The sequence below is a fragment of the Channa argus genome, chromosome 7, assembly GCF_033026475.1.
Source record: "Channa argus isolate prfri chromosome 7, Channa argus male v1.0, whole genome shotgun sequence".
Lineage (NCBI taxonomy): Eukaryota > Metazoa > Chordata > Actinopteri > Anabantiformes > Channidae > Channa > Channa argus.
Genome location: NC_090203.1, coordinates 18849788 through 18870815, shown reverse-complemented (window position 1 = coordinate 18870815; position 21028 = coordinate 18849788). Strand labels below are relative to the sequence as shown.

Here is a 21028-nt window from a genome sequence, read left to right as displayed (position 1 = left end):
AGTCTTTTTTTTTTTTTTTTAAACCTGAATTTACGAAGATCACAACAGATACTAAGTACAAACGGAGACAAGCACCTTACAACAGGTTTCAGATTTCGTGGCTGAAATGTAATTAAAGCTTAGTGAAACTATGGTTCTCTGTCTGTTTGGCAGCAGGGGGCAGACAGTTTTAAAATTCTGGCTGCTACTGGGCAACAGGCAACACATAGGTTGAGGAGCAACAAACACCTGACTGGATGGAAAAAAGAGCCCTTGTTAGGCTAATTAATACCTCAAACCTAGCCAGGTTATAACTGGAGTGTGGATATCACTGACATGAAATACAATTACTAGACCCAGGTTTATTTTTATCTTAAATGAACATATATAAACATGTTTGTGCCAGTGTCCAACAATGTGACAGACACTTCACGACACTCCTTAATTCATCCTTGATATTGGACGTTTAGTTTATGAACACCAGTCCCTGTCTGTCTAGAATACTGGATAAGGTGGCAAGCCCATATTTAATCATATCAAATGAACATGCAAAAGCACCACACTTTGCTCAGACCAGATACAGCACTAACACGACGGACTGCATCTGCAGGATAAAAAGCCTGCAGGCTTTATATAAATATATATAAATTGTAACAGAATTATCTAATAACCCACTTCGGCATCCACAGTGCTTAGGAATAACTAAATTAAGACTCAAGAATCGTACCACAACCACGGTCAGATATATTAAGTGATGCTAAACAATCCTTGATGACAAACACCACGGACTCTGTACCTTCAAACAGAACTTGTTGCACTTCATTTATCTCTTCTTCCTCCTCTTCCTGTGTAATTTCATCAGTGGGAAAGCAAATGTATTCCTCCTCATCTTCTTCTTCCTCGGCTGTTCTTTCATTATAAGGAAGGCGAACAAATTCCTCTTTCCCTTCCAGGTGGTTGGAGTACTCCAGTTCATCCTCAGTAGCTGTAAACAGTGCCATCCTCCTTTGTGGCACTATAGCTAACCAGTTAACCCCAAGGCCTGCAGGTACACCATGGTTCCTAAAAATGCTGAGTCCATTTGTGCGTCTGCGTTTTACTATATGAATCAATACCTAAGCTGTGTATGCCTACATGCAAAGGTACACATATATCTAGCTCTTGTTCCATAAAGGATAGAAGGTGTGTTTACTTTAGTAAAGGTAAACTGACTCCATTCTGTATGTCTCTCTGTGTGTGTGTATATATATCCATCGAGTGCCAAGTCCTGTTTACTGTGTGAGCTTCTAAAAGTGTGTGTATCATTTTCACCAGCTCCACGAAGACAACCAGATAATCTGGCTCCTCCTCTTCTCATATTTGACTGGTCAGTAAATGGACTGCTCTACTTTAACACAGGCAGGGGGTGGACACACAAATGGGGAGCTGCCAGGAATAATTAAAGGTCATAAAACTAGGTTAAAGTGGACTTAACACAACAGATGAAAATATTTAAATAATAAGTATTACTGATCCCTGTAATCCTTGTCTCTTCAGCCCCTTTCAAATATTTGTACTAAAAGGGTTGAAATGGTTCACGCTGGCAACTAAAGGAGCAAATTGCTCCTAAGTGAGTCACCTGGTTGTCAGGTAAGTTGCAAGTCTAAGTCTATGTAAGCAAGTACTTAGCCTCTCCCCTCACGAGAGAATAACTTGGTATGGTCTGTTCAGCCTGTATGTTACAACAGGGCAGCACAAACAACAACAGACTCTGGGTGGAGCCAGACAAAGTGAAACCTTCACCTACAGCCAGCATTATCAAGTGAGGTTCGTAGGATACAAATCTTTAGGAGTTTAAGAGTCATAATACAATATACATTTAAAATACTGTGCAACATTCAAAAGAGGTTTCTGGAGAATGGACACAAAGCTTCAAACCTGTCTGCAGTCATTGCCTCTCTCTGCTGGAACTATTTGCAAAAACCTTGTTAATATATTTATAGTATAAACATAGTGACCACTTTAACATTGCAGCATACTGTGTTTATTATTTCACTTCATTCAAGCATGTTATCCTTGTGGTTTGATGACCTAAACCCAGCACCAGAACATAATTCAATCAGTTAAATGGCTTGGTTGAGACTATTGGTTAAACGTCAGCAGGTCAGGACAGAAAATTTAATCAACCGCTCATCCATGTAGATTTTAATAAGCAGTTTTATAAAGTAGTTAAATTTTTTTGAGAAAATAGCCCTGCACCTTCTAATTTACTTTTCTTTCCATGTTGGAGAAACTGCACTGTGGGACAATCGTCACATGGCCAGGCACAATCCTTAATAAATTAATTCAGGGCAAATCAAGATCAGTCTATTTCCTGCTTATTAGCCCCTGCTCAAGCCTTACAATTATTGTAATTGGGCTTACAAATGGATGACCTTGTAAGCATCTTTAATGTTTGAGTAACTCTATTTAATGGCCCTTCACATACAAAGCTGAATGCATAAATAAATAAATGAATCAACACCACAATTAAGCAGTGTTCCTCTCCCATTGCATTTCTGGTTACATTTGCTTTTCACTGCACTTGTTTTACTATTTTCAATGCTACACAGCCGCCTACTTACTTTACTTCACTACTCCATTAACTTTCTGTTGACATACATGGTACAGCCGTTTTGAAGAAAATTACAAACTCTTAGAGAGTTACAAGTACGTAACTGCAGAAATGAGGTGATTTCTCTAGCTGAAATAAAGCCTAAATCAATAAATCTATGCTCGATACAGCTGTGCTTCTCTCCTGCCACAGGTACAGTACAATAGATGGCATTTCCTAACTCCAGTGCTCTATCCTGACTCCCCTGTCCATCCAGCCATTTAAAGGCTCTTAAGAGTGACAAAAAATATAAGGCAGACTGCTATTGACAACAGTGCTTAGAGCAGAATGACAATTAGTGAGCTAAATATAAGGCAACCTATTTCTGCATCCCTCTCCTGTGTATCTCAGAATAAACCAGCTGCTTTCTATTTCTGCCCCTGCACTGCACAAATTACACATAGATTTTCATTCGGTTATTTGATCATTTCAAGAATAGAAAAAAACATTGTTAGTGTCTACCAGGAAATGTTTGTCAAATCCAAACTGGCTTGGCTCGCACAGCTAAACAATACTGCAGATGATTAAGCTGCACTGCTCATATTGGTGCTGATGTTATGTAACTATTGCTACAAAGCATCCCTGACACACATGCATAATATAGCGCATGTAACAACTAACAGATCACATTTTTACCCTCTGCTCATTGGACCTTCACATTAAATGGTGGAACAGCAAATTCTACTAAAATACAACAATTTCACAAATAGTCACCTGGAGTCAGAAAAAAACTGAATTACACAATTGTAAACTATAGCCTGTTGCTTAAATAGGGGGGGAGGGAACAGGAGAGGGAAAGAAGCACTAGACAGGTAAGGAGAGAATCCAACAAGGGTAAAAAGATGTGCACAGAGAGGAGGGAGGTAACACCAGAGGGAGTGACATTGGACTGGTAATAAACCAGGCACCGCTATAACCTGTTGTTAGTCACATGACCAGAAACATGCTCACCGAGTCCTCCACTTCTTAGATGCATTTGTATTGATCAATCTCTAACACTGATTACCTAAAGAGGTTACATACTGTAGCTACTCCAAGATAACACCAGCTGTCATAACAAACTTGGATATATTACATAAATGCACTGCACCAAGTTCTATGATACAAAAGGGTGGATAGTACAGAAAGAATACTGTCTGCCGTCCAAAACAACAACAAAAAAAAACCCACACACATTAAAAATCTTAAAACATTAAAAGTATTTCCAGCATTCTATCCAGCACTCCTATAACAGAAAACTAAAAAATAAATAAACTAATTAGTCTGTTTTGGTTTCCATAATCATAACTACATTTTGTTTTCACAATAATTGTGCATTCCTCACTTGTGGCTTCTGTTGAGCAGCTGTGACAACCAGGTAGTGGGCCAACCATCCCCAGTGCCACTTCCTACACCTACACCCACAACAACTTTACAAGCCACACAGACTCAGCTCCCACAGAGCACCTGGCATGACACCTACTGTATCCAGCAGGTACAGTATCTACAGCTTTAATCATGTTTGTTTGTGCTTATTATCACATCTGCCTTGATGTTGTCTTGTGTAATGAATGCCAGTCCACAAGGTGACATTCAATAGGTTATCTTAGATGGAAACTGGCAGACATCAGTTTTCATCAGTTTAAGCTGCAGGGAAATAAATGTTCTTAGCTAGAGTAAGTTACCTTATGCTATCTTATCCCTATTACCAGGAGGGGAGAAAAGTTATGTAATCACCAGCTGTTCACTAGCTCTCTTTAAACATCACCAGTAAGAACTGTCTTGTGCTTATCAAACACTGTTATACCACATAAGGCATTTAAAAAAATATTTGACACCTTTGTGAAGTTTTACTCCAAACTCACCTACCAGGAGGTAGTTTCTACCATCTGTTTCTTCATAGCTGCATTGCACACATGTATATATTTCTAACTCTCCGTATTTCCAACTATCCACCACACCAAACAACCAAAAGTACTGTACTATATACAAACTTACTACCTGCTCTACATGACCAACAACCAGTGGTTTATATCACAGTCACATTAAGTCACTACATAAAACTATAGCAGACTGTTGTCTTACCATCTGTACACTCTTCATAGTACCAGTCCAGTTCATAATAGTCGGCCTTAACAAACCTCTGGCCTCTGTTCTGGCCTCGTCTCTTCATCCTCACTGCTCTAACCAACAGCTGTATTGTTCCCAATGTTCTAGTATACTTAGCTGTGGCATTTCTGGATGATCCAGTGTCCCAGCATGCTTAGAGACAACCAACTGTCACTGAAGTCTTATTAGTAACTGATATTGGCCATTGGTCAGTCATCCCAGCATGCTTGGTAGTTGCCAGCTGACACACATCATTGCTGGTGATAGAGCCCCGGCTCATCATATGTCCTTTACACCCCACAATGATTGGTAGCAAACTGTCAGCATATTATGCTTCATAATTGTTGTGGGGCTGGTACCAATCTGCTTGTCATCCCAAATAACTGCTACTTCCTTCATTAGTTTTTAGCAGGAACAACTGTGCCACCTTTCTGTCCATTGTCCAAACGTTTAGTGCTTCACTGTATCACAAAATTTGCCATCTTCTATTAATCTGTGCCATCTCTCTTTATATAAGGCTGTCTTCTTTGTCCTCTGTCAATCTGTGAACCCCAGTCACTCCAAAGCTTCCGAAAACGTCTCAGTTTCTACCCTTGCATGTCTCCGTCCATTTATGGCTTCACGTGCGCCTATCAGTCTGTCCTCTGGCCGAATCTTGTCCTCCTGCGGTCATTTTATATCCACTGGCTTCTATTGTGTAACATTCCTTGTTCATTGACAGCACCGGCTCCACACATGCACCAATGCATCTCTAACAATGACTCAATAAGCAGAGAGATACAGACAGTGAGGGAGTAAGCAGCAGCAGGAGTCACGGGTTTTGCAGCAGAAATGATGATAACCATGACACAGGGGGATGGGAGGGATAAAAGGATGCCTACAGCCAATCAGTTAGCGGTCTCAATGTTTGCTCCCACCCTCCGTTAGTATGTCAGCATCTCCCCTCCTCTCCTCTACTTTGCCCTTCTGTGTGGCTGCTATAGCAACATGCTCAGACTCCAAAGGACTGAGGCTGAGCAGCATGTAGAAGCAGTTAGCAGGAAAAGAGTGTAGTGTTGGAAGAGGTGACGTGGCTAAACAAAAATGAATGGACATAATGGATATTCAAGGACTGGTGGGAAATTATGAATTAGCTAGATGGGTGAAAGACAGTTGGGGTGTGTCATCATGGCAAAGAGAAAAACACTTATTAATTTTCACGACAGTATGAGCAAAATCCAATAACAGCCTTCCTGGGAGGGCTAGAATACTGCATATTATGAAAATATTAAATATACCTCAATACTTTCTAACTCAAGGCTAGGAGCTAACAGGCTAGCTGCAGCTAACTGATGCTTACTAAGGGACACTTAACAACTCCTGCTAATAAAGTGATTTGCACACAGTTTGATGCTAACAAACTAAGACAAAGGGGTCACATCCATCCCCCAGATCTTACTTGTGGAATGCAGTGAGGTTGCATCAACCCCCAGTTACTGATTCAGTTGGAATTCATTATGTGTTGGTGCATAAGAATACATCTATATTTACTTCACTGATGAAATTACAGAACATTTCTGTACATGCATAAACAGAACACATACATTTAATTAAAAGGTCAACTTTGTAGTCTTTACTAATAACGCCATTACTACTACCACCACCACCACCATCATCATCATCATCATGCATACACAGAACCTTGTTACGTCATAGTGTTGTTAATGTAACCAGTGGAAACCCTACATACAAATAAATTTTAAGGTTGGTAATTTAATCAGAGAGAATATAGATAGGTAAAAAAGATAGATAAAAAAGCTTTATGACAAGATTAAAGGACAAGGTTATGGCTTGTTAAGTGTTTGAGGCAAGAATGAGGAGCAATGTACCTCCAGTAGGGATGTGGATATCAATTTATGTGGACTACAAAGAGGATACATGACAAAAACAATTTTCACTTTAACGATACACCTTCTACTGAATGTCTCATGTAACATGACCTTGTCACTGCATTTTGGCTGGCTGTCACAAAAATATTAAGGCCAAGGAATACAGGTCGGATGGGGGCATCATGGTGCAGCTACAATTCTAGGCTAAGACTATCTAGTCAAACCACTGACCCTGTTGTCCGTGGACATCTGCCTTTACAAACTGAGCTACAGCCGCCCCTGCTAAGACTATCTACTGTATAACATGCTCAATCTGCTGTATTATTAGAAACAGTTTTTACCCTGAGTCACCGTTCAAGGAGACATGAACTAGAACTTAATTATAAATCTCAAACAAACCCACTTTAAGTTCCCTTTGTTTGCCATGTGTGTGCATGTGTTCTTTTTAAAGCCTGTGTGTTTATTTGCTCTCAAGTGGGTGTGTGTAGGTTACAGCTGCCATAGATGACAACCATAAGGCAGCTCTTAGTTTGATGGAACAAGAGCAAACACATACGCAATAGAACACAGCAGAGGACTAAGTGCAAGGCAAAGCAAAACAATGAACGGAGAGAAAGAAGAGACCCATCAGGTATGTTTGCAGTGGCAGCCATGACCAACTGTTGTTCTCACACTGTGGTAGGCAGATGACTAACTTACTTGCTAATTCCTGCTCACTGAAGGTCAGTTTAAATTCTAAATCTCTCCCCTCTTAATCGTAAATCCTCATTCTCACTCTCCTGTAACAAGTTTCTGGTGATTGAATCTAAAAATCTGATTTAGGAACATTGTGAGTGGTATAATTGGAAAACACAATGGCATCAACTTACAGAAGTACTTTAGGGTCTCCTCAATCTGTTCAGTAGTCAGGTCGAGGGTAGAGTTGGGGTCCACGAGTGGTGTGTGCAGCCAGTCATCTTGGTCGTAGCCGAAGATGGTGTCTGCCCTCAGCTTGTAGACTGGCAGCTGTTCTTCCAATAAACTGATAATTTCAAGCTCTGGCAAATCAGTACTGTTACACACATCTGTACAGACAGAAAGAGATATGCAGTACAATATTTGTTAGCAATAATATTTTCTTGGTTATTTATTGGACATGGACCCACAGTGCACATAAATAACACAGTCTTCAGAATCTATAAAATGTTCAGTGATTAATAATCAATTCCAGTAAATGTCAAAATACAGACTGGGTAGTGTGTAAGAAAGTCCTCAACTCTGCTTGAACAATATTTGATAATACAGAATGCCCTCTATTGGCCAACTGTTGACTCTGCATAACCTGTCACTACAACTACTACCAATATAAAAATCAAACCCAAACGAAATGTATGTTCATTTGTGTCAATTTGCATTGTAATTTTACATCAAATGCTTGACTAGAGTAGGACATATTGATGCAATACACAAGTGGGGCCTGTTTGAGAGGACTCTAGTATGGGAAACTGCTGTCTAAGGAAAGCTGTATAAATGCACACGAGATTAAAAAAAGTAATAGCACAGATACTAAAAATAAGAACATTTGCACTTTCTGACTGGGTAAAAATATAAAAGCCTCTATAATTATTTATACACCAAAAGCAGTCACATCTTCCTTAAAGTCCACAGCACGTTTTACTGCAAACCACAGCAAAGAGTCACATAAAGAGTCTTACACAAGCGTTCAGCTATGTGCCTCTCTGTTCACACAGGAGTTTAGTGCACTAATCAAAGGCGCATACATTTATGACTATTCGAGAGCACATTCTCTCTGCTCAGTTTTCATCATGTTTTTCTACACAAAAGAACCTCTTAGAAAGAATTATCACAGATACAACGTGTATTAGCATGCAGTGAAATTTGTTTTTTTTTTTCCTGTGTCTCCTGCTATTTCTGTCTGAGTCGCTCTCCTCTGTTATCTGTCTGTCACTCTAACAATGTCTCTCAGTTTGCTAATCCAGACTGAATGACTGACTGTGCTGAAAAAAAAAAAAAATACACTCACTAAAAGAGAGAGCAAGAGAGAGAGAGAGAGAGAGAGAGAGATAGAGACAGAAAGATTCAGAAGAATTGTCAATTTAGGACGAGTGGATAAATGACGAGAACGAATGAAGAAATGTTAAAAGTCGATACTGTAGAAAAACAGACTGGTGCAAAGTTCTATTTTAAGAAACTTGGTCAAAAAAAAAAAAAAAAAAAACACCACCATGTGCAGAATACACAGGCAAGTATTAAAATCAGTTAATCAACATACTGCTAATGATCTAGAATGACACAGAACAATAGTCACTGAGTTTGATCAAATGAGAGCTAAACAATTGGCTAAAAAAATAATTTAGGAAAAAAAAAGGTTCTAGTGTTAAACTGAAATATCAAACTGCCTTTCTTTTAACTGAACTACCAGGGCTCTAACCAGCGATGCACAGTATTTGTGCCAGACAGCAGACTAACCCAGGTATTTCTTTGAAAATATAATTTTACAGAATTGGATAGGACTTCAATCCAAATGCAATGCTCCTAAGGTCCAACAGGGCTGCCTCTATATAAGCAACAGTGTAGAAGTGCTACTTGTGGCTTAGTGATAGTTAAAGGGCCCAGATGACCTTTCTACAATAACTGCACTGCAAACTTTTACCATTTAAGCATAAAAAAAAATATATTTAACTGTTAGAACAAAGACAATGTCCAAACTAAAGGTTTGGACTTCTGTATTTGCGGGACCTTTTGTTTAAACTAGAGGCACACTTTTTAAAATAGAAAAATTCAACTTGCAAAGACAAATTCTTAAACTATACAAGTCTAAGAAGGAAGGAAAAACTGACTGACAAACAGTCCATCCAGATGTTAGCCAGGCTAGTCAGACACCCGACTAGAGACAAGTAGAAACTGGTAGAAAATCCCGCTGAGCACAGTGTACTCACTCATGGTGCCTGAAACCTGACGACCACCAACTCTCCTGTGTTGCTGTCACATTTTCCACTGGACCAGAAGAAGCCAAGGTCGTGAGAAATAACACAGGGAGGGCAGAGAGGAGAAGTGTTGGGAGGGTGAGAGAAACGAAGAACAGAGAGAGGGTGCTAAAAGTTTTAGACAACGGCACTGGTAAAAGGAAAGAGAAGGAGAGGAAAAGAGGGAGGGAGGACTGTAGGAGAGACGAGACTAGAGCCAAGCTGGTTCGTCATGCCTGACATGCCTGTGACGGCACCCACATGGACCGCCCCACGCTTTCTCCGCTCCCTGTCTCTCTTCCTCTCTCTGACAGTTAACAGACCCAGCTGTACACTTCTACAGCTGAGGGGGGAGTCATTCAGAAAGCAACGAGCTGTGTTAACTGCTCTTTCTTTCTCGCTTCATTTCATCATGCTTCAGTATAAACACACTGTATTTGAAGCTTGAGGCTCTGTCTGTGTTTGTCTTTTTAACCGCTACAGCAAACATCTTATCTACATTAAACTGTTACATGTAGAGACACACTCCTGACTTTAGATACTATGTGAATACGAAGACTGCTAGAGCAACAGGTGAGTGAAATACATTTACTTTGTCTTCATGTAATCCTACAGATCCCAGCCTCTGGAATTTGTATGAAAGTCATGCAGAAAAAGCTGCCTTTAGCTACACTACTTTTTAATTAATCAAAATACATTTAATTTTTTTCAGCAGTGGTTAGCACTGCTGACTCACAGCTAGAAGACCGCGGGTTCAAATCCACCTGTCTTTCAGTGTGGACTTTGTATGTTGTCCTGTGCTTGCATGGGTTTCCTCCCATAGTCCAAACACATGTCTCTTAGGTTAGTTGCTGACTCTAAATTGCCTGTAGGTGTGAATGTGAGTGTGGATGGTTTTCTGTGTATCTCTCTCTGTGTTGGCCCTGAAATGGACTGCTGACCTATCCAGGGTGTACTAAGCTGAGATAATGACAATGACAGCTGAGATAGGCTCCAGCCCCCTGCAATCCTGAACAAGATAACTTGTTACAGTGATGGATGGAGAGAGGAGTACTAGATACTATGGTGGCTGTAGCTCAGTTGGTAAGGTAGTTGACCATGGACCACAGGGTCAGTGGTTCAATCCCCGCTCCCGTCGAAGTGTCCTTAGGCAAGACAGTGAACCCCAAGTGAATCCCGGTGGGTCAGGTGAGCACCTTGCATGGCAGCCACCGCCATTGGTGTGCGAATGGGTGAATGTGAAGCCACATTGTAAAGCGCTTTGGATAAAAGCGCTATATAAGTGACTATTTACCATTTACCAGATAGGGTACATTACATATGGTTTGATAAATAGGCAAAAAAGTGCTGAATTAGTAAAAGTACTTTATTTATTAGAAATCCTATAATACACAATCAGGACCAATTTTTCCAATTTCTTAAGATGCTGTAGCATTGTGCAGAATTAGACCGAGCTGCCACCATCATAGAAGGGTAGTCACAAGGAGATCTAATGTCACCAACCCTATAGATTTATGAGTACAGTATGTTGGTGCAGGATTTCACCTTCTAGGGTTTAGAGATAAGTGCAGTGGTACAAGGCAAAAATAAATCCCTACAGAAGTTACCCTACTTTAAAAAGCAGTCAACTTTTTAAAAAAAATAAAGGAAAAATAACAGTAATTTAGATAAATATTATATCCTAATACTTCCTTTCTTTTGCATTCTTTTGAATAACAGACAACTTTAGAAGAGACATTTTGTCTCCTGCTACAATATAAAACTGCAACTAAGCAAAATTGAGATTCACATTGACTGGGGCCAACATTCATTTTAATGTTTTATGGTTGTTAATGGTTTTGTGAATCAAGAATGAAAAGGTATTCAAAACTACCTCATCAGAAAAAAGGTTATCTAAAATCACTTCCACATCTTGACATTGTGTTGCCATCTAAACTGTACCTGTTACAGTCAGGAATATACTATGAGCTGGTAACAGTCAAGTAAGGAGGCATGGGCAGGATGAGACATGTGGAAATACTGTATCAGACACTATGTAAATATGACAAAACTACCCCTTTTATGAATTTGAAAAACAACCAAGATTTCTGCACTCTTGTCTATTCTGTTTTTAGGTTAAAAGCATTTCGACTAAATGTCAGAAATAAATTGTTTTCAGTAAATTATTTTCAGATAAAGCAAACAGTCATTTAAAAGATGAGCATGCAGTGTAGCTGAAAGGCTCTTGCAACAACAAAACTAAAGCAGTTCAGCTTGTTCTTTCAAGCATGTAGCCAGTCAGTCTCCTTACTGGGGGTTCTGGATCATTCAGGCCTTCATTAGAGGAAAAAAAAAACACTGTATCCATGGCACCAGTAGAAGTAAATGAATACACTCTAGCATACATCTAACAGACCCCAATTTCATTTTAAGTTCTACACTCTTCCAATAAACCTGGTAAACTGTAAATCAACCGTTTCAGTACAAGTAATAACTGACTGTGGGGGTGGGGTGGGGGTGGGGGGTGAACTTGTTCAAACAGTGAACAAGAACCAAGCTCTTTTCCAAACATTACAGCACAATGGACATGATTTTTACATGTTGTGATTGGATCAGAGACAGGAGGCATGCTCATGCTCAGCAGTTTGGATTCTACCGTTTGTCTACTTACATAACTTTGTATCATTGAAGATCTCTGTCCTTTGTTTTTTTCCACTCTGCCTCCTCTCTGCCTGTCTGCTTCTTTCTATACTCTTTCTTTTTACTAGGCATCCCATAATTTCACAGTTACTCAACTATTTACATCACTTTTGGCTGGTAACCATGGAGAATTATCCTCACACCCAGGAACTGCCCCATGGCAATGGGTTTTCTCTATTCAGCCCTTTGTGTTTATTCATCCTCTTTAGCAAAATTATATACACCCCCACACCAACGTTATCCCTATGTGAGGAAGAACTCAACAAGAGAGTCAGGAAGGGAAACAAGAGAAACAAACTGGAAAGGTTGATAGAAAAGAAATAAATTATAAGACAATAAAGAATGTTTAATTTAATGGCACACAGTATAGGAATACTATAATAAGCTGTCATACCACCAGGTGGCACCATTGACATATTGTCTTAAAGTTTTGCAGACAAATGACTCCAGTAGATATTGCTACAGCATTTCACCATGTGATGTGAAAACATATTTTACGCAAGTGGCTGTTGCACTGGCATTTCACCAATCTGATTCTGACAAGGAAGATCAAGCATGACCTAGTTGTTGATGTTTTTTTTTTTTATTTGACACCATCAAATACAATACAAACAAGCTCTGTAGGGCCAGTGTAATGGCATACATGGGGTCCAAACCCTGATGCCTAGACATAGTTAGGTAGCATCCACTAAGAAACGGGCACAAATGCACTGAAGGGACCATAAAAATGTTAGTGCACCCTCCAAGACTTCTCTAATTTTAACTGATCGAGACATATAATGCACTAGAGGTATGACTCAATTATCCACTTTGATAATAAACACAGAATTATCACCTTTCTGACAGTTTTGACCTAAAAACCGAGAAATTGTAACCTTGTAAAAACTGAAGTCATTGTATTGGATTGCTTTGAATTGCACAGATAGCGATAACATTATGCCTGATCACTGTATAAACATCAGCTTTTTGCCAGGCTGTTGTTGCTATACTGCACTCTGGTTGTTTCTCAGTTTTCTGAACATATCACTGTTGCTCTTAAGTCCTTTAAGTTATTCGGACATTTCAACAGACTTGGAAGGTGTGTGTGTTAGACCGTTATTACTTATTGTAATGACCACACAGTCCAGTACTGCAGTCTCAGCTCCGTTTAGGGCTCCGGCATCTGATTCTAAAAGATCTGCCTGTCATCAGTTTTTGTTTCCAGGTTGGGGCAACACAGACTGCTGCAAAATGATTAGCATCAATATTCATTAATCTTTTACGCAACATCACATCATACGCTAATAGAATTTGGCCGATACCACAGGCTAATTCAACCTGCAAAAATAAAGGAGATGAGCCAAAGCACATCTAATTCTGACACAGGACCTAATAAGTGTTCCTCTGCTCTGTTTGACTGAATAAAAGAATCAACAGAAAGTCCACTGAGATCTCTTCTCTCTTTAACATGCTGGCTAATACACAGAGCGGGGGTCCCTTGGAGCTGCTTTACTGACAGGATGTGACATTATAAAAAGGGTCACAGAGAGGGATACTTTCTCACAGGGCAACATGCCTCTGTCTGACAAACATGCATCAAGCTTCTACCAGCTTACTCTAAAAGATTCTGTTTTTTTATTGTTGGAAACTTTTCATAAAGATTAAATCATGTAAAATTTCAGTTTTCCTGTTTGTAAAGCCAAACTTAACAAGAACATGTTTGACAGTTGTATTAGTATATGTTTAACAGTTTTTATGAATTAAGTTGCTAATCTGACACTATCAAATGAATTTCAGTTCACATATAGTTCTAACATTTTCATGCAACATTACCAGTAATGGTTTCTGCATCTCGGTAGATGGCCGTGAAGTCCGTGACACCAGGTGACAGGGTTGCCTCACTGACATACTCCTCCTCTTCCACTTCTTCACTAGCCAATGGGACCCCTGAATTGTATAGGTGAGATAAGTGTATGTGCTCCGAGGGCTGTTTGGGGGACAGGGCAGAGGAACAGGAACAGGTGTGGGGAAGAGGAGTCTTCGGGTCCAGCTTGGCGCTTAGCGGTTAACAATTTAAGGCAAGAGCAGCCATGGACAACACTTGGTACTTCGCAACTCCAGAAAACGGCCAAACTAGATTTGTCTTGAGTGTATTGCTGGACTGGAGCAAAAAAACTGATCACAGTGTCTCACCAGCACAGGACAGGTGGGAGCAGGTGCGAAACCAGAACAATGTGCTTGAATGCCCCAAAGTTTTTCACTGCTTGTCTGAAAGAGAAAAGAGAAAACAGCAGATGACAGAAGAATACTGTTAATTTGTATACTTTAGTACAAATAGCATATGCAATACATTATAAAGAATCTGGGTATATTTAAAGAATTCAAACACTCCATTAAAAGCAATTACAAGTGAATCCATTACTTTAATAAATGTGAATGTGTGCAAGTGTACTGTACAGTATATGCTTTACTTCTGATCTGTTTTTCTTAGGCACCAGAGCACTGTGGACTATAAGTTGGTGAGCAAGCTGATAGCAAGCTGTCATATTTATAGACATGGTGTCACACTCATCTGTATGATGGCTGATTGGTTCATAGACAGGACACATACTGAAACGTAGATAATTTTAGACTGTCTAGTGTACTTTGTGCCAGGTGTTTAAGGCAATAAAGTGGGGTGTTAACCTCATTATATAAAATATTACAAAAAGATCTACAGCCACAAAAATAACAGGTGAACTAGAAAAAGCATTTCAAAAAGAAAATGCCGTTTGAATGCTTCGACACCTGGAAACTGTAGAAATAAACTTTGCACTCAGCTCTTACAAGTCAAAGACCTAAGGAAAAGTAGAATGTATACTACTATGACAATTTTAAAATATCATGTTAAAGTTAAAATCTCAGTAGGTCAGATATAAGCTGAAAAAAGGTAACTGTTCTGGCAAAAACAGCTGAAATGAAATATTATAAAAAAATATTATACATTTAAAAAAATACTGACTTCAAAGCCAGTTAAAAACTTAAAAGGCAAAAGCTTCATGGGCAATGATGTGATGTAATCTTAAAAGGCAATCTTAAAATTATAAAAATCTTAAAAAGTATTAAAAAAAACAAAACTGTATACACGTATCAATGTCCTTTATGAGCTTAACGTTTTTAAGTTTGAATGGGGTTTCTAGCTGAAAGAATCTTGAAATAATTAGGCGCCAAAAATGTACAGAACGTAAAGATTAGAATACTGAAGCACTCACAGTAGATCAGCACCTTACTGACACAGTATCAACAAAAACGTTTAAAATGTATGATTTGTTGCACGGATCTTGTATTGTACAGGTATAAGTAACATTTTTTTATTCATGCGGAAGATGCAAAAGCAAGATAGAAAATACAGTCACTTGAGGAGTTTACATCAAATGATGTAAAAGATCTAAGGAAATATGTGATGAATCAAGATTAGTCAAAGAACACATACACTAGCTACAGCATAAACAATGGCAGGGAAAACTAATACTAGAATATTAAAGGAAACAAGCATTGTGTATGGAGCCATGTTGAGGAAAAGGTGAAAAAATTACAACACAATCATATCGCTGAGCAGCAGGCTGCCTGCCCAGCACTGAATAGGAACCTGAGTAACCTTCTATTAATAGTCAAAACACACATGCACACAAACTTCAACACTTGCTGATGTGCTTACCTCCATTCGTTTCATTATTTTTAAAAAACAAGCTGTGTTTTTTGCATCATACCTTCTATTTCTCTGCTTTGTGTCTTCACTCCTTACATATACTGTATGCATTCTTTTGTTAGTTTGTTACTCATCCTTATTTTTCCACCCTAGCATTCTCCTACACGCATTAAGTCAGAACCTAATGTTTTGTGGGAAGCAAAATTTAGGTCACTCAGTTTCTATTTTTTTTTTTTTTGGTTTTTTTTTATGAGTAAAGACACCCAAGTTCCCAAACAATGTTGCTAATGACAACAAACCATACAGTCAAAACAAAGCATATGCCAGGCTGCAGGGACATGTTTCTGCTTTAGCTCAGGACCTCAATCTTTCTGATGACTACAAACAAATCTTAAACATGGGTATCAAGTTAGAAAGGTAGACTCTTTAGGGACTTGAAATCTGAATCATTGTCATATTAATTGTATGTAATACAGTACAATACTCTTTCCATATAAAAGCTCAAGCACAAAATGATTGACATTTGCAGTATCTAATGTTACAGTCACAACATTTCCACCCTGTACTGGACTCCAGTGGGTGGGAACAGTTCAATGGGGGTCGATAGTGCCAATGTGTAAGAAGACAAAAGCAATAGTGATTACTGTCTTCTCCAAGTGAAAAAGTGTGCTTTTCCACATTCTTAAAACTTATTTTATGATTAAAAAGTTAGTGTTTTAGTGAATTTTTTTTTTTTCCCACACATGCAATGATAACTTATTGTGTTGCCTAACTTAAGTCATGTCATCTTTCAACTTAAATCCTTATGTACACAATAAATTTTTGGCAGGTGATGTCCATTAGCAAGAGTCACATATGACCAGAGGAACTGGGTTTCCACTTGAGTCGTGGAAATGGTTTACAGTAGCTGCCGTGAAGCATTTTCGGCCGAGACGTTTTGCTCTGGGGAAGTGGGAGGGGGAACAAAAGCCAGTACTTGAGGTTTGAGTTGGTCAGTGCCTTACACCCAGAAGGCATTGCCTTTTACATATTTTTCTAGCTGCTCCTATTAGTCACCATCATTCATTTGTTAAAGAAATATAAATTATTTTAAAAAGAATGTATTGGTTTGTGTAAATGTTGTGAGGAGCTTCTGCAGCTGTTGCATAATGATTCTTAAATAATATCAACATTCTGAGTGTGGGGGTGAGACCCTTGGTTGGTCGAGTCTGGCATTCAGACAGAAAACTTGATTTGCCAACTGTTGATCCTCTGAAAATATAAAGCTGGCCACAGACACGGACTCCCCACATTAGCAAGGCCTGTCTGCACACATGCTCCTTCTCGCTCACTCAGTGTCTTCTCTGTCTAACCCAGTGAAACTTATTTGCTAATTACCCTTAGCATTAACTACTTTCGGCTTATCCCGCAAGTTCAGGGTCACCACAGCACATCATTGTCCGCATGTTGATGTGGCACAGTTTTTACTCCAGATGCCCTCAAATTCAGTAAAATAATGCTATTTCTCATTACTCTAAAATCTCAGAAAGATTTGTTGCTTTTTTTTCATTAGTTTATCCTGATAAAATTATTTTGAAATTAGCAAAAAACAAAAAAAAGATAAAGAAGGAAGCTCTCAGTTTTCCTTAATGGCCCCTCCCCCCACCATACTGTACACCAGTAAGTTAGTTAGCCTCTCAAACAATCATGATTTTTCAATGCAGTCTGTTATTCAGTTACATCCTTTAAATTTGCTTAAAACTACAACAATATGAAAATTACACAAGACAGACCACAAATATTCATTCTCAGCTCCACCCAAACCTCTATCTAAGATTGCATTCTTCTCATCTACACAGATAAAACTGAGTCAAGCTCAACTTAGAGGCTGCTAACTGTAGACAGTTTGGGTAGAAGTTTTAGAACATTAACTTGTCTGTTGTTATGCAGCTATTATGAAAGTCAATACATCAATTCAAAATGCATGACTATGCAGCACTTACTAGCAGCTGTAGTTTGTCCTTCCTAGAGGGGATTTCGTAACTTTCAGCAGCTGATAATGTCGACCAATTTGACTGGGAGTAGTGCTGATTTCCAGTTTTGTAATGTGTTCATCTCTGTATGTGTCATGGTTAATGGAATACATTAAGATTTGATGATGGATCGGTCTCTTTGCAAGAGAGCATGACCACATGCTGGGACTGTTTGCCTATGAGCTGGTGCTTTAACACAGGAAACACTGTGTACACCCAAAACAACTTCCTGTGAACCTTTTTGCTATGAAACTCTTCTTGAGTTTTTGTTACGAGAAGTTAGAAATCTCAGCTACAAGACATATTATATAAACATGAAAAAACTGCCTCCATAACATCCCCATGGGGAGAAGCTACAAGTCTGCTGCTACAAAATTAAAGCACTAAGTGACTTTTTTAAAATTTAGGAATTAAAGTTTGGATCTTACTCAAAAATCCTTTGAAAAATACCTAATAGAAAATGCAATGTCAAACAAATGTTTGAGTGAAGCTGTAAATAAAGTTCAGTCCAGGCTGTGGCTTTTCCTATCAGCCACTTTATGATCAATGCATTCAATCATTAGCGTGAATGAATGTGTCTCTGATGTACTGACTCCACTTACTTCATTGGACCAATGGTCTCACTTTAACAATCTGAAATACAACAGCAACAAGTCAAAGTGAGATAAAATGTAAGACAAACAGAAAAGTTGAGAAAAGCTCGGGAGAAGGAAGCTGCTAAAGATCAACAAGTCACATGATGAGTCAAAGCATGTTGACACCGTCTTTTCAAAATCTTCTAAATCCCTTCATGTGATGTCACAACTGAACACTCCTCCTGGTTGAACGGCTATAGGAATAAAGACAATGAAAGGGAGGAAAAAAAAATCATAAAGAAGTGGTTAAACTCATCGCAGAGGGAGAAAATTGAGAAATACAGATGAAAGTGTAGGCAGAGGCGTAAGAACAGGCAAAGTATCCCAAAAATATAATAACACAGAGGCAAAGCACAGGAATAGAAGCAATGTCTATCATCTGCAGTTATTATTCTACAAGACAAGAGGAAGACAGAGATGATCCAAAAATAAATAAATACACTCAACGGAGATAACAGACACACCAACAATGACTCAGGAAGCCATATAAGGTGTTGGGGCTGTATGACAAATCCTGCTGGGACTGACCAATGGTAGCATGGCAATACAGTCACCTTCTAAATATTCCTATGATTTGATTTTGGGTTACTGTATCTTTCGTGGCTTTCCACCGTCGGCCAGTCAGTAGTGAGGGAACTACAAGTCAATGATAAAGAGACACCGAACTTTACATGAGCCAAGTGTAGGTTTTCTTACATGAGGAGAGACTAAAGCAACGGCTTTGAGCTTGTCCCTTCAGGTGTCGCCAAAGCGGAACTTGTTCCGCACGTTGATTTGGCATGTGTTTTTACAATGGATGCTGGACCTGCCGCAACCCTTCCATTTTTTTTTTTTAAATCCAGGCTCAGGACCAGCACCAATGTGGCCCTTGGCGGCTGGGCGGGGCCACACCTGGTAGTGTGCGATTCGAGCCAACGGCCTTCTGCATCCCAACCCAATGGTCTACCACTGAGCCACCAGGCCCCCTCAAAATGAGAGACGAGAGACTAATAGTAGTTTCATAAGGCAACTTTCTGATTCTGTAAGCACCTGTCCTAAATTCCTTGTACATATGCACTGATAGATACACACATGCACGCTGCAGCATGATTCACTATGAACTCCAGTTCATACAGTATGCTTTGCACAGGCAGCTGCATCACTTCAGCTGACTTAGTGAACTGTAACACGGATACTATAAATAAGCTCTTTTGCATCCGAACACCACTGCAACTGTTTGATGCACCACATCTTTATAGGCGGTAGAATACCAGTTACACGCTCTACAATGCATCTACTTTACCTTGTAGCATCGCTTTGATTGTAGCTGTCATGTAACACCTATATCATTTTTATTGTGGAAATCTGTTCTTATTTGCTTTTAATGATCCAAATTATTTTAACTCATCACCAGATGAATTTGAAAATTAAAAGCTGGTCTATATTTTGTTTAGAATCCAGTATAACAAAAGTCACAACCATCTAACGGCATAAAATGTCATCAGTCTTCAGCCCACTAGTAAACATAGCATACACACTGTCACTACTGAATACTGATGGCTTCTTCAGTACAGTATATATTTATTCATTTGTTTATTTTAATTTTGCTGAATGCAACATGAAAATCCATGTGCTTCACTCTGAGGAGACTCAGTTTTATCTTGAAACAGTTCACAGGGTTACAAATACACAATGAAATCACAGTGTTCTGACCTTGATGACAAACCACATCCAACAACCCGTTGACTAGGTGAATGTGTGACTGTGTGTGTGTCTGTGAGTAGACAGAGACACACACACACAGAGAAAAGGTCAGATTAAGAACAACTCCCCCCACCACCACAGCCCCTCTGCGAGTCCCTCTATCTGAAAGGCATTTGAGCGATCTGCTCCTCCCAGTCATGTGAACTTTCTCGGAAGTGCCTGTGTTAACAGGGAGTGTGTCCAAGCAGTGAGACACTATGCATGCCTTTCACACATCATGTGCTGTTAGTAAATGCAACTGGAATTACTTATTTAGATTCACAGCACCAGGCAGTATAGCTGAGGAAACCCCAAAAATCCCTGATTCTTCAAATGCTCCCCAGCTATTCAGTAGCCAACCCAGAGAGACGTAACGATATCAATACAAAACGCCTGAAAGTAAATTATCATCTTTCTTTAATTCTTACACAAACTATGTAATTATCCATAGTGTGACATATGCAATGCAGTACAGTAACTTCCAACATTTTGATAGGAATAGTAAGTGGCTTACCAAAACTTTCGAACACTCAAGGCTGGGTCATATATATCTCTAATGAATTAAGTCACTTTTCATAACTGGATTGCTCACAGACTCTGAGCAGTAGCTGTGATAATCCGTTACCTCTTATGAAGACTGTGGGTACTTCGGTCACCTTTAATGAGTGGAGGCAGATTTCGTGTGATAGGATTAGGCCTCCGGAAAAACTGAAGTCAAGCTTATTAAAATGTTGCTGGAAGGTGGACAGTTTCACTGCTTCAGACGAAATGTAGGCAGAA

The 21028-nt window shown here is 39.2% G+C and overlaps 2 protein-coding genes across 8 annotated transcripts in view; one reads left to right on the top strand and one right to left on the bottom strand.

Moving 5' to 3' along the window:
* The window catches only part of trak1a (trafficking protein, kinesin binding 1a), a 29837-nt gene extending 15585 nt beyond the window's left edge, over positions 1 to 14252 (bottom strand). Inside the window, exons 1-2 of one of the 7 annotated variants that reach the window (XM_067511540.1) lie at positions 14025 to 14252; positions 7437 to 7631 (exon numbers count right to left, since the gene is read on the bottom strand). Coding sequence is in view for 5 of the 7 variants with exons in the window: in XM_067511541.1 (XP_067367642.1) it covers positions 776 to 980 (205 nt within the window). In the remaining 2 variants the exon portion in view is untranslated. Of the gene's footprint in view, positions 1 to 775; positions 4596 to 4675; positions 5516 to 7436; positions 7632 to 9506; positions 9651 to 14024 lie in introns of those variants that run through there. The other 6 variants (XM_067511542.1, XM_067511538.1, XR_010914914.1 and 3 more) reach the window with 6 other exon arrangements.
* ulk4 (unc-51 like kinase 4) overlaps positions 9846 to 21028 on the top strand; it is an 86205-nt gene continuing 75022 nt past the window's right edge. The window contains exon 1 of the mRNA XM_067511536.1: positions 9846 to 10106. The gene's annotated coding sequence lies outside the window, so the exon portion shown is untranslated. The remainder of the gene's footprint in view (positions 10107 to 21028) is intronic.